Source organism: Ranitomeya imitator, chromosome 2 (genome assembly GCF_032444005.1).
Source record: "Ranitomeya imitator isolate aRanImi1 chromosome 2, aRanImi1.pri, whole genome shotgun sequence".
NCBI lineage: Eukaryota > Metazoa > Chordata > Amphibia > Anura > Dendrobatidae > Ranitomeya > Ranitomeya imitator.
In genome coordinates, this window is record NC_091283.1 from 551387974 (window position 1) to 551402204 (window position 14231).

The 14231-nt window shown below is 40.9% G+C and overlaps 1 protein-coding gene across 1 annotated transcript in view; it reads left to right on the top strand.

The window, feature by feature from the left end:
- RALY (RALY heterogeneous nuclear ribonucleoprotein) overlaps window positions 1-14231 on the top strand; it is a 378891-nt gene that overhangs the window by 264135 nt on the left and 100525 nt on the right. Inside the window, exon 3 of the mRNA XM_069755728.1 lies at window positions 274-543. Coding sequence (XP_069611829.1) covers window positions 288-543 — 256 coding nt within the window. The 5' untranslated portion in view covers window positions 274-287. The remainder of the gene's footprint in view (window positions 1-273; window positions 544-14231) is intronic.

The window sequence follows — 14231 nt, forward strand, 5'->3', positions numbered from 1 at the left end:
ATGTGGAGAGGGTAAAAGTTTTCTTAGATAATAACTTTTATTTTCCCCCCAGTATTCCAAAAATGGCGAGAACACCACTGGTAGTGGCAGGTATATCAACTTGTGCATTTAAAAGTTTTTATACAATTCCCTCGGTAACAAAATTTGGACCCCAATTTGCTGATTTCAGACTCAAATTACCATGAGCATATTATTTATGCAAGTTACAACACAGAATAATAGAACACATACGTCACTATTCCTGCCACTAAATCGCCTTCATTATGTTTTCAGCCTCTGGGGAGAAAATGTCCCTGAAAGCCGCTACAAGCAACATCACCAACAAAAATGATCCCAAATCCCTGAATTCAAGAGTCTTCATTGGCAACCTAAACACAGCAGTGGTGAAGAAGAGCGATGTGGAGTCCATCTTCTCTAAATATGGCCGAGTGGTTGGCTGCTCAGTGCATAAAGGATATGCTTTTGTACAGTATCTGAATGAGAGGCATGCGAGAGGTGCTGTTCTTGGGGAGAATGGACGAGTACTGGCTGGACAGACACTAGGTAAGAACTGAACTGTGTCTAACAGTGGATCATAGACTCACTGCTCTTCTTGTCATTTATATGTCCTATGTGCAAAACTATTCATTTTCTTAACGCTTCCTCTTATGTCAAGATAATAAGTTTTTGAGTCCAGTGACCATAACAGATTGATCTATTGACATTATGAGTTTCTATGTGGCTCCAACTCATGCCAAAATGCTCGCGTCTATTTTTAGCCAACATTAAGGTCAATGGTAGCGTAAATGAAAAAATTTATTGATGGCTGTAAATTCTGAGATGGTGTGAAGATGAAACCAGTTTTGACCAATGTTACAATAGCATATGTTTTGGCAGGATGTAAATACATAGCTGAACAGGAGGGATTCCTGGGCATGCGCACTGCGACCTGGGTGAGTGGCTTAGACACGCAGTGCGCATGCCCAGGAATCCCAGCCCCACAGTGTGAATAAATCATAAGACACTGAGGGGCTGGGATTCACAAGCAGGGCGGCCACACAGGCGCAGTCAGCGAGACTGCATATGAGGACAAACGGGCAGCGCTCACTGCGCCTGCGCCAGGCATGACAAAAGAGCGCAGGCAGCGGCAGATTTCAAAACAGACCTGAGGAGGCGGCACCCGGTGCCAAGAAGACTTGAGTGACGGCTGTGAGGCGTCTGCAGCAGGGGGGGAAAGGCCTTCCTCCCGGACTGAAGACAGGTATTTCGGACAAATTACAATACTGATTATTTCTGCATTTACAGCACCAATAACTAAAAGAGCCACCTTGTCAGAATGCAGCATTACTGCTGCACAAGGTGGCTCTTTTAGTTTCAAATGCCTGGGGGGGTGACAGGTTCCCTTTAAAGAATGACTTGCACTCATCAACACATCAACACACACACATTTTCATATGTACACTAGCGCATGGCCGAGCGGCCATACAAACCTTTTATAGCGGCAGTGGTACAAGACCTTCCAGATAGAACAATAGAAGCCGCAACAGGACCTGAGCATGTGACCCCTGACCTCCAATGGGAGGTCGTCCCATGGGCATGCTCAGTATGGGAAAACTCCGCCCCCTCCTCCCTGGACCTTACAATGGGGCAGCGGATGAGTTGTAAAACTGCATCCGCTGCCGCCGTTGTGATTTTACTTCACAGCATGCGTCGGTACGTCGGCTAGTGTGAAAGTAGCCTTACACAAAAAGCCATGGAATGTCAAGACACCAGCTGATATCTATCAGTAACTAAAAAGTAATCCGGCCGCTTAGTGAACAATAATATCGATTGGTTCAACTATTGGCCTTATAAAACAGTGTCTCATTACCAAGGTGCCACATAAGAACATCTCATGATGGGTAAAACCAGTCAGCTGTCTCAAGACGTTCGCAACCTTATTTTTGCAAAGCATACTGATGGCATTGGTTACAGAAGAATTTCTAAAATACTGAAAATTTCAGTGATCACTTTTGTGGACATAATCCAGAAGTGGAAAGAACATAATTTCATTATAATCTGGCCACAGCCAGGTGCTCCCCACAAGATTTCAGATAACAGTGAAAATAATTATCAGAAGAGTTATCCAAGAGCCAAGGATCACATGTGGAGAGCTACAGAATTATTTGGAATCAGCAGGTACAATTGTTTCAAAGAAACCAATAAGTAATACACTCAACCTCCATTACCTGTATGCACGCTCCATTGCTGAACAAAAAAACATGTTCAAGCACGTTTAAAGTGTGCTCTATTTCAGCCTGTGAAATACTGGAAGACTATAGTCTGATCAGATAAGATCAAAATTGAACTCTTTGAATGCCATAATGCACATAATGTTTGGATACTAAAGGGCATTGCAAATTACCCCCAAAACAGTATACCAACAGTGAAGTTTGGAAGTGGGAACATCATAGTGGGGCTGGGTTTCAGCATACGGCACTGAGAAATTTCATATAGTTGAAGGCAGGTTGAATGGATACATTTACAGAAACATTCTTGATAAAAACCTGCTGCCATTTACCAGGATGATGCAGAGGAAACAAGGGTGGACATTTCAGCAAGACAATGATCCCAAACTTACAGCCAAGGAAACTCTCAAGTGGTTTCAGAAAATGAACATAAAGTACATTGAATGGCCCAGCCAATCACCTGACCTGAATCCAATAAAAAATTTATGGAAGGAACCAAAGCTCAGAGCTCCTAGGAATAGCCCAGAGATCCTTCAGGGTTGGAAGAGTGTTTTTGTGGAAGAATGGGCTAATATCACACCTGAGCAATGCATGCGACTAGTCTCTTCATACAGGAGGCATCTTGAAGCTGTCATCACCAGCAAAGGTTTTTGTACGAAGTATTAATAAAATTTTAGTAAGCATGTTCAATACTTTTTCCCTGTGTCATTTTGCATTACACATAACTTAATTTATGGACATCTATGGTTTGATTTATTTGCTTGTTTGGCTTGTATGGGTTGTTACTGACATCTGGTGTTTTGCATATCACAATCTTTATTAAACGAATAGGAAAAGTCCAGCGTAGAAGCAGGTAAATAAAATGTCCAATTTTATTGAAGAAATAAATCACATCCATAAAAACATGACAAGTGCAGTTCTGGTCACAGTGGGTGCAACCGACGCGTTTCAGCTCCGATGAGCCTTATTCATGGTTGTTTAGACAGTATGACCAAGCAAAGTTCTCAGAATAAAAGTTTGTCAACCACACAGCTGTGTCATGTTTCATAGATGTAATTTATTTCTTCAATAAAATTGGACATTTTATTTACCTGCTTCTCCGCTGGATTTTTCCTCTTCATTTGCCTCAGCCGGATCCCAGGCTTTTTCTTGCACTTCCCAGCAGGATTGTGGCTGCATCAACAGTAAGCTGACTCTCCTTTTTCCCCTTCTCAATTTGTTTCCACAATCTGTATTAAACATTCAAATCTTTTAATGTTCACATTGGCCAGCCACAATAGTCAGACCCTGACTTTATCTTTTGTATTTAAGTAACTAATAAGCCTTTGCAAAGGTCTGTGTGAAGGGAGGGGATCAGGATCACCTGTGACATCACCTAATGAGATTGGTGGATCTGGTGTTATTAGATGTGTATAGACCTTTTATTGCAATCCTGCTTCCTGAAGGGACAGGAAGCGCCAGTCTCCAGTGGCCAGTGTGAAAATTGCAAGAGTGAAAATTGAATAGTTTTTTTTTTAAATAAAGATTATGATATAACATTTTTTTTTAAATATATGTAGCATAAAAATCTGATTTTAACAATAAGTCATTTTCTGATGATGGTTTCTATCTATCCAGGTGGAAATCAGTAGCCTTCCCCTTGCGCACAGTAACGTAGTAGGTCCGTACTTGCATTAGCTACCATAAGGTCCTCACTCTTGTTACTTCTCTCTCTCTGTCCCCCAGATGGATAGGACATAACCCGTATGGCGGTAATGGCCTGAGGTTATTTTATAGGGACCCTAGAGACGCCCCTCCTCCGCGTTGCCACCTTGTCTGCTTAGGTTCTTAGGTTGGACAGCCAACTTGGAATCGACTGCCCTGCCAGTCTCTGAAGTAAAACGTAGAGTCTATTACTCCCTCGGTGTGCTGGCCACCGGATCTGCGCTTCAGATGGAGGCAGCCTGCTTCTAGCTGGTCTCCCACTGTTGTTTTACTCCTGTTGCTATGACTTCTGTGCTCACTCACTACGACACACTTCCTTTCTTGTCCTTTCCTAGGAGGCTGCCGCATGGGTTGCAGGCGCAGCTCCGTGCCCTTCTTTCACTTTCCTGGGCCGAGCCCAGTCTGCTCCTCGCCTCTCCTCCGAACTCAACTCCAACTCCCTCACTTCCTAACCAACCCCCAGTTTTACCCAACTGTGAGGAGTAGCCTAATAGATAGAACCTTTTGCTCCCCCTGGTGGCTGGCATGTGAAGTGTGTGTGTGGCTGTGATACCTGGCAGGGTGAACTCCTTTGGTGTCATCAGACGTAACATCGCTCCCCCTGGTGGAAGAACGATATTACTGCAACGACCAGGACTCTGGGGCACTGCATATAGCTTATTTTATTGTCCATCCTTGTTGTAGAAGCCTTTGTACACCCCCCTCCATGCTGCTAATGTTATCACTGAGAGAAGGGAGAGGGGAAGCAAAAATAATGTTCAGAAACAGAAGCTTGAACTCTGATGGATTTGTCACTTTAAAAAAAAAAAAAAAAAGAACTCAGCTAGTTAAAGGACATCAAAGTAGAATGCTTAAATTTAGCTAGTTAATTTACAAGCCAACATTATTTTCTTTTTTATCCTATAACAGTCAATTCTGTGGAAATTCTGCAGAGAACTGAAAGATAGGGATGAGCGGATCAATAGAAGTTTGGGTTGTGGTACCCGACCTGAACTTTAGTCCAAAGTTTGGTTTGGTGAACCAGAACCTGAACCCCATTGAAAACAATGGATATCCAAACTTTTGATCTCGAAAAAAATTCTCGTATCTCATGAGTTTGGGTTTGCTCATCTCTACTAAAGGGTTAATCTCTGGCTGATTTGTTTCACCATGGGTGGTTGGACTGAGCTCAGCCCCTTGGTTAGAGTATGAGGATTTGGCCAGGGTCACACTTGCGTGTGCAATGCGAGAAACTCACACATCAATACACCGCACTGCCGCAGGCACTAGGCATTGGAGCGTTCAGTTGCATAGAAATACATGCAGCCGCACAGACCGATCCCGAGCCGGTGGCAGTGTCGGGTATTGATGCGAGAGACTCGCTTGAGTTTCTCGCATTGCACATGCATGTGTGACCCCAGTCTTCGTGATATTTTAGCCCACAGAGCACTGATTGGAGGTTTCTGATGCAGCCAGTTGTCCTACAACCCACACATCCAGCAACGAGGAGGAGAAAGGATATGGCTGACCCTTTGAGACACACAAAGGAAATTTATTATATACAGTATATATATATATATATATATATATATATATATATATATATATATATATATATATATATATATATATATATATATATACAGTACAGACCAAAAGTTTGGAAACACCTTCTCATTCAAAGATTTTTCTGTATTTTCATGACTAAGAAAGTTGTAAATTCACACTGAAGGCATCAAAACTATGAATTAACACATGTGGAATTATATACTTAACAAAAAAGTGTGAAACATCTGAAAATATGTCTTATATTCTAGATTCTTCAAAGTAGCCACCTTTTGCTTTGATTACTGTTTTGCACACTCTTGGCATTCTCTTGATGAGCTTCAAGAGCTAGTCACCGGAAATGGTTTTCGCTTCGCAGGTATGCCCTGTCAGGTTTAATAAGTGGGATTTCTTGCCTTAGAAATGGAGTTGGGACCATCAGTTGTATTGTACAGAAGTCTGGTGGATACACAGCTGATAGTCCTACTGAATAAACTGTTAGAATTTGTATTATGACAAGAAAAAGCTGCTAAGTAAAGAAAAACGAGTAGCCATCATTACTTTAAGAAATGAAGGTCAGTCAGTCCGAAAAATTGGGAAAACTTTGAAAGTGTCCCCAAGTGCAGTGGCAAAAACCATCAAGCGCTACAAAGAAACTGGCTCACATGAGGACCGCCCCAGGAAAGGAAGACCAAGAGTCGCCTCTGCTTCTGAGAATAAGTTTATCCGAGTCACCAGCCTCAGAAATCACAGGTTAACAGCAGCTCAGATTAGAGACCAGGTCAATTCCACACAGAGTTCTAGCAGCAGACACATCTCTACAACAACTGTTAAGAGGAGACTTTGTGCAGCAGGCCTTCATGGTAAAATAGCTGCTGGGAAACCACTGCTAAGGACAGGCAACAAGCAGACTTGTTTGGGCTAAAAAACACAAGGAATGGGCATTAGACCAGTGGAAATCTGTGCTTTGGTCTGATGAGTCCAAATTTGAGATCTTTGGTTCCAACGACCGTGTCTTTTTGCGACGCAGAAAAGGTGAACGGATGAACTCTACATGCCTGGTTCCCACCATGAAGCATGGAGGAGGAGGTGTGATGGTGTGTGGGTGGTTTGCTGGTGACACTGTTGGGGATCTATTCAAAGTTGAAGGCATGATGAACCAGCATGGCTACCACAGCATCTTGCAGCGGCATGCTATTCCTTCCGGTTTGCGTTTAGTTGGACCATCATTTATTTTTCAACAGGACAATGACCCCAAACACACCTCCAGGCTGTGTAAGGGCTATTTGACCAAGAAGGAGAGTGATGGGGTGCAGTCACCAGACCTGAAACCAATCAAGATGGTTTGGGGTGAGCTGAACCGCAAAGTGAAGGCAAAAGGGCCAACAAGTGCTAAGCATCTCTGGGAACTCCTTCAAGACTGTTGGAAGACCATTCCCGGTGACTACCTCTTGAAGCTCATCAAGAGAATGCCAAGAGTGTGCAAAGCAGTCATCAAAGCAAAAGGTGGCTACTTTGAAGAACCTAGAATATAAGACATATTTTCAGTTGTTTCACACTTTTTTGTTAAGTATATAATTCCACATGTGTTATTTCATAGTTTTGATGCCTTCAGTGTGAATGTACAGTTTTCTTAGTCATGAAAATACAGAAAAATCTTTGAATGAGAAGGTGTGTCCAAACTTTTGGTCTTTACTGTGTATATATATATATATATATATATATATATATATATATATATCTCAAAATAGAATTAATGAACAAGGGAAGATTATGGTTATTTTACTTACTGTAAAAGCTATAGGCTATGCTCCATTAGAAAAAAAATCCACGGAAGCAAAAGTCCACTCTGAAAAGTAGAGAAGGGAAATGAAACATTTATCTTTAGAAGTACTTGAACAAATGTCCCTCACTGTGTGTACAGCCAAAGTGTCCTCCAGATACAAGTGACTTTATGTGTGAACAGTTAAGGTCACTTTGTAAATATGAAATAAGTGGATGTGAACATGCTTTCTTCTTTATGCTTGAAGGCATTCACACCTTCAGGAGTTACCAATGCCTCTAAGAGGTCTTACTTGTAGCAAATTTCCCTTGCTTTTCAGACCATACAGTGGTGTTAACTGAATGTTCAGAAGACATTGGGATTCTTGTATGTCTGAGAATAAATGGTCTTGTTACAAGCTGTAACCAAAGTTCAGCTTGAATATTTCATACTTTTTTTTTTGACTGGTTGTCAAGAGCAAGAAAACCTTGAGATACTTTTGTCATGTTAGGCCCATTTGATCTCATTTCTGCCGTTGTGAGACAATAAACACCCTGGTCTACCTTGATTATCTAGTGGTATAAAGGAGGTAGGTAGGTAAAATAGGTTAGAGGCTGACAATAGTTCTTTTAATATTAAAAAAATGTATCTCACAATGTCTTGTCGGGTTTCCAGGACAGATAAAGAAGATTTTTAAATGCCAAGAATAAACGAATATCAGGATAACATAACCTGTCAAAATATTCAGTGGTGGGAGATGTTTGCATGCAATCTTTTGTTTTGTTGTGGGTTCATTTCAGATATATTCTCATCTTCTTGGTGAAAGAATAGCCATGGCATGAATTTGTTTATTTCAAGTTTAACAAATGGTTGCACATTTTATTGAAAATATGGCAGATAGTTGCCAATTCTTTAAGTCCTAGTAAACGGGATCATTGGATTTAAGTACGATGTGCCTAATTCAGTAAGAGGCACATACCACATAAGGAAATAGGTGCATCTCTTAATTGGCCTGCACCTTCACCATAAAGTGTTGTAACTTCTGACTAATTAGATGGGTGGGAGTAGCTGCATCCATTACTGTTTGGGCAGCACAGTTGCTCAGTAATTAGCACTGTTGCTTTGCAGTGATGGGGTCCTGGGCTCAAATCCCACCAAGGACAACATCTGCAAAGAGTTTGTATGTTCTCACCATTTTTGCATGCGTTTTCTTTGGGTACTTTAGTTTCATTCCACACTCGAAAGACATACTGCTAGGAAATTTACATTGTGAGTCCCATTGGGAGAAGCATTGATAATGTAGGTAATGCGCTACATACAGTCATGGCTGAAATTGTTGGCACCCTTGAAGCCGTTCAAGAAAATTAACCCATTACTTGCCAAATTAAAATTTTTACAAGTACGGATTTTTAATTAAAGGGCGTCCTAATATTCAATTAAAAATTACAATGACATGATTTCCTATTTTGAAAACATTCATTTTACAAACACAACACAAAAAATTGGACCTAATTATAAAAATTATAAAAATCTTAGTTGCTAGAAGCTAAAGATTAGGCATCCCCAAAAAATGACATTGGTAGATAATGGGTTAAGTATTTCTCCCTGAAAATTAATGCTATTACACATGTTTTCTTATACACATTTTTATTTCCTTTGTGTGTATTGGAACAACACAAAAAATAGAGAAAAAAGGCAAATTGGACATAATTTCAAACAAAACCCCTAATATGGGCCAGACAAAATTTTTGACACCTTTCCGAAATTGTGTGTAAGCAACTTTGTTTCAAGCATGTGATGCTCGTTCAAACTTACCTGTGGAGAGTAAGGCTAGTTTCACATTTGCAGTTAACTCCGCAGCGTATCGTCCGCAACTGCAAACGCATGCAAAAACGCATGCAAACGTCTGATAACACAGCGTTTTTTATCTGCATCAGCGTACACATGGTGGTAAAAGAAAAACAGCGTTTGCATGTGTTTTAACATGTGTTTGTGCTTTTTATGCACATGCGTTTGATATTTCCAGGAGGGTGTATCTTTATTGGGCATGTCTAAATCAGTTCCTGGACATGCGCAGTCCGAAGTACGCAAGCGCATCAAATGCATGCGTACGCAAAGACATGTGTACACATGTGTTCCCATAGACAGTAATGCGTTTTTTTGCCGCATTACTTGCGCTAACAACCGCATATGTTTCTAGGCGGCAATTCGACGCCTTTAAAATTACTAGATGTAGCGTTTACCGTGCCAAGCCGCAGACGACAAAACGACGCATGCGTCGTCAAACGTGGCAAAACGCAACCAATCGCAGACACCTGCGTCCCTAATGTTAAAGATAGGAATACACGACGCATGTAGAAAATTGCGGCACAAACGCTGCGGACACAACCGCTAATGTGAAACCAGCCTAACAGGTGTGAGCAATACGAAAATATAATCAATATATTTACAACCCATGACACTGTATCTAATCTCTCTGAATGTGGACATCAGCGAAAAATTGAGGAAAGGTTGCTACACCGGATAGTCAGGATGGTGTATAAGCAGCCCCAATCAAGGTGCAAATAAACTCAAGCTATCCTGCAGGCTCAGGGAGCATCAGTGTCAGCACAAACTATGGTTTGACATTTCAAGGAAATGTAATGCTATGGAAGGAGAACCAGGAGGATCTCACTGCTAGACTGCAGTTTGTCAAAATGTATGTGAGTCAGCGTCTGGTGGACAGATTTGACCAAGATAGAGATTTTTAGTAAAGCATATAATTCTACTGTTTACCAAAAACAGAATGAGGCCTACAAAGCAATGAACACACTACCTACAGTCAAATATGAAGACACAAAAGAGAATGGTAAAACCAAAAACACTCAGTTTGAAAAAATGTTTGCAGTAATCCGCAAGTGCTAGTAAAAGATGTAAATAACAGGGTATTTGGTTGATACGTTTTTTGCAAAAAATGTATACTAAGCTGCTCTACCAATCTTCACGGTATACCCTTATCAGAGCAGTCCTAACTAATGTATGCAATACCTATCTGATGTATTTAAAAACCTGATCATCTGTATATTACCTGTGTGAACAGGGTTCAGAGAGGAACTCCCCAGTCTTGTAGACACAAGAGAACAATCATGGAAACAGGAACACATGGGCTACTTGCACAGTGAACAAGTCTGTAAGAACATGTTCACACACCACCAAGAAACCTGAAGACACAAAAGAGAATGGTAAAACCAAAAACACTCAGTTTGAAAAAATGTTTGCAGTAATCCGCAAGTGCTAGTAAAAGATGTAAATAACAGGGTATTTGGTTGATACGTTTTTTGCAAAAAATGTATACTAAGCTGCTCTACCAATCTTCACGGTATACCCTTATCAGAGCAGTCCTAACTAATGTATGCAATCCCTATCTGATGTATTTAAAAACCTGATCATCTGTATATTACCTGTGTGAACAGGGTTCAGAGAGGAAAAATCCATGTGTGCATACAGGGCAGAACAGCTTATGTGCAGCTAGCCCAAGAGGAGTGGTGGAACTCCCCAGTCTTGTAGACACAAGAGAACAATCATGGAAACAGGAACACATGGGCTACTTGCACAGTGAACAAGTCTGTAAGAACATGTTCACACACCACCAAGAAACCTGAAGACACAAAAGAGAATGGTAAAACCAAAAACACTCAGTTTGAAAAAATGTTTGCAGTAATCCGCAAGTGCTAGTAAAAGATGTAAATAACAGGGTATTTGGTTGATACGTTTTTTGCAAAAAATGTATACTAAGCTGCTCTACCAATCTTCACGGTATACCCTTATCAGAGCAGTCCTAACTAATGTATGCAATCCCTATCTGATGTATTTAAAAACCTGATCATCTGTATATTACCTGTGTGAACAGGGTTCAGAGAGGAAAAATCCATGTGTGCATACAGGGCAGAACAGCTTATGTGCAGCTAGCCCAAGAGGAGTGGTGGAACTCCCCAGTCTTGTAGACACAAGAGAACAATCATGGAAACAGGAACACATGGGCTACTTGCACAGTGAACAAGTCTGTAAGAACATGTTCACACACCACCAAGAAACCTGAAGACACAAAAGAGAATGGTAAAACCAAAAACACTCAGTTTGAAAAAATGTTTGCAGTAATCCGCAAGTGCTAGTAAAAGATGTAAATAACAGGGTATTTGGTTGATACGTTTTTTGCAAAAAATGTATACTAAGCTGCTCTACCAATCTTCACGGTATACCCTTATCAGAGCAGTCCTAACTAATGTATGCAATCCCTATCTGATGTATTTAAAAACCTGATCATCTGTATATTACCTGTGTGAACAGGGTTCAGAGAGGAAAAATCCATGTGTGCATACAGGGCAGAACAGCTTATGTGCAGCTAGCCCAAGAGGAGTGGTGGAACTCCCCAGTCTTGTAGACACAAGAGAACAATCATGGAAACAGGAACACATGGGCTACTTGCACAGTGAACAAGTCTGTAAGAACATGTTCACACACCACCAAGAAACCTGAAGACACAAAAGAGAATGGTAAAACCAAAAACACTCAGTTTGAAAAAATGTTTGCAGTAATCCGCAAGTGCTAGTAAAAGATGTAAATAACAGGGTATTTGGTTGATACGTTTTTTGCAAAAAATGTATACTAAGCTTATACAGATATACAGATGATCAGGTTTTTAAATACATCAGATAGGGATTGCATACATTAGTTAGGACTGCTCTGATAAGGGTATACCGTGAAGATTGGTAGAGCAGCTTAGTATACATTTTTTGCAAAAAACGTATCAACCAAATACCCTGTTATTTACATCTTTTACTAGCACTTGCGGATTACTGCAAACATTTTTTCAAACTGAGTGTTTTTGGTTTTACCATTCTCTTTTGTGTCTTCAGGTTTCTTGGTGGTGTGTGAACATGTTCTTACAGACTTGTTCACTGTGCAAGTAGCCCATGTGTTCCTGTTCCTACAGTCAAATATGTTGGAGGTACAAAGATGTTTTGGGACTATTTTGCTGCCTCTCGCACTGGGTGCCTTGATTATGTGCAAGGAATCATGAAATCTGAAGATTACCAAAAGATTTTGGGTCATAATGTAGTGCCCAGTGTCACAAAGATGGGTTTATGTCCTTGGTTATGGGTCTTCTAGCAGGACTATGGCACCAAACATACTTGAAGAAGCACCCAGAAATGGATGGAAGCAAAACGCTGGAGAGTTTTGAAGGGGCCAGCAAGGAGTCTGAATCTAAATCCCATTTAACACATGTAGAAAGATCGTAAAATTGCTGTTAGGAGAAGGCACCCTGCAAATATGAAAGAACTGGAACAGTTTGCAAAAGAAGAGTGGTCCAAATTTCCAGCTGAGAGGTTTAAGAAGCTTGTTAACAGTTAAATTAATCAATTGTTATTTATTCCAAAGAGTGCGCAACCAAATATTAAGTTGAGGGTGACAACAATTTTGTCCTGACCATTTTTGGGGTTTTGCGTGAAATTATCTTCAATTTGCCTATTTTCTCTCTTTTTTGTGTTGCTCCAATGCACACAAAGGAAATAAACATTTGTATAGCAAAACATGTGTAATTGCAATAATTTTCTGAGCGAAATACCTTATATACTCGTGTAAAAAGCAGAGTTTTTCAGCATATTTTTATGCTAAAAAAGCCCCCCTTGGTTATACTTGAGTGAGGGCCCCACTTATGGTATTTTTCAGACTATAAGACTGAGGGGGAGCGGCAGCAGTGCAGCAGCAGATCACAGGAGGCTCCTGCGACTAACACCTATGCCCACTTCTAAAGAGAAATTAAAATTCATTGCTCTCTAAGCCCAAGGGAGTGGAGAGCAGTGAATTTTCATTTTTCTTTAACCCCTTTCTGACATATGACGTACTATCCCGTCGAGGTGGGGTGGGCCTTATGACCACCAACGGTATAGAACATCATAGCGATGTGCGGCCGGGTGTCAGCTGACTATCGCAGCTGACATCCGGCACTATGTGCCAGGAGCAGTCATGGAACGTCCCCGGCACACTAACCCCCGGCACACCGCGATCAAACATGATCGTGGTGTGCCGTGGTATAGGGAAGCATCGCGCAGGGAGTGGGCTCCCTGCGGGCTTCCCTGAGACCCCCGGAGCAACGCGATCTGCAGGCCCAGATCCAAGATGGCCGTGGCATACAGGTCCTGCAGGGAGGTGGCTTCACTGCGCCTGCTCAGAGCCAGGAGAAGTGCACGTCAGATCGCTGATCTGACACAGTGCACAGCAAAGTGTCAGATCAGCGATCTTACACTATAACATGATGCCCCCCCCCCCCCCCCCCCCCTCCACTGGGGCAATGTTATAGTGTAAAAAAAAATATTCACATGTGTAAAAAAAATGTAAAAAAAAATTCCCCCCAAAATATTCTTCCTATAAATACATTTCTTTATTTAAATAAAAAGCAAAAAAACCATAAAAGTACACATATTTAGTATTGCTGCGTCCATAACGGCCCCACCTATAAAACTATATCACTAGTTAACCCCTTCAGTGAACACCGTTGAAAAAAAAATAACGAGGCATAAAACAACGCTTTATTCTCATAAAACAAACAAAAAGTGAAATAACACGCGATAAAAAAGACTGATATAAATAAACATGGTACCGCTGAAAACATCATCTTGTCTTGCAAAAAACAAGCTGCGATACAGCATCATCAGCAAAAAAATAAAAAAGTTATAGTCCTCAGAATAAAGCAATGCAAAAATAATTATTTTTTCTATAAAATAGTTTTTATCATATAAAAGCGCCAAAACATAAAAACATTATATAAATGAGGTATCGCTGTAATCGTACTGACCCGAAGAATAAAACTGCTTTATCAATCTTACCAAACGCGGAACGGTATAAACGCCTTCCCCAAAGAAATTCATGAATAGCTGGTTTTTGGTCATTCTGCCTCACAAAAATCGCAATAAAAAGCGATCAAAAAAGTCACGTGCCTGAAAATGTTACCAATAACAACGTCAACTCGTCTCGCAAAAAACAAGACCTCACAT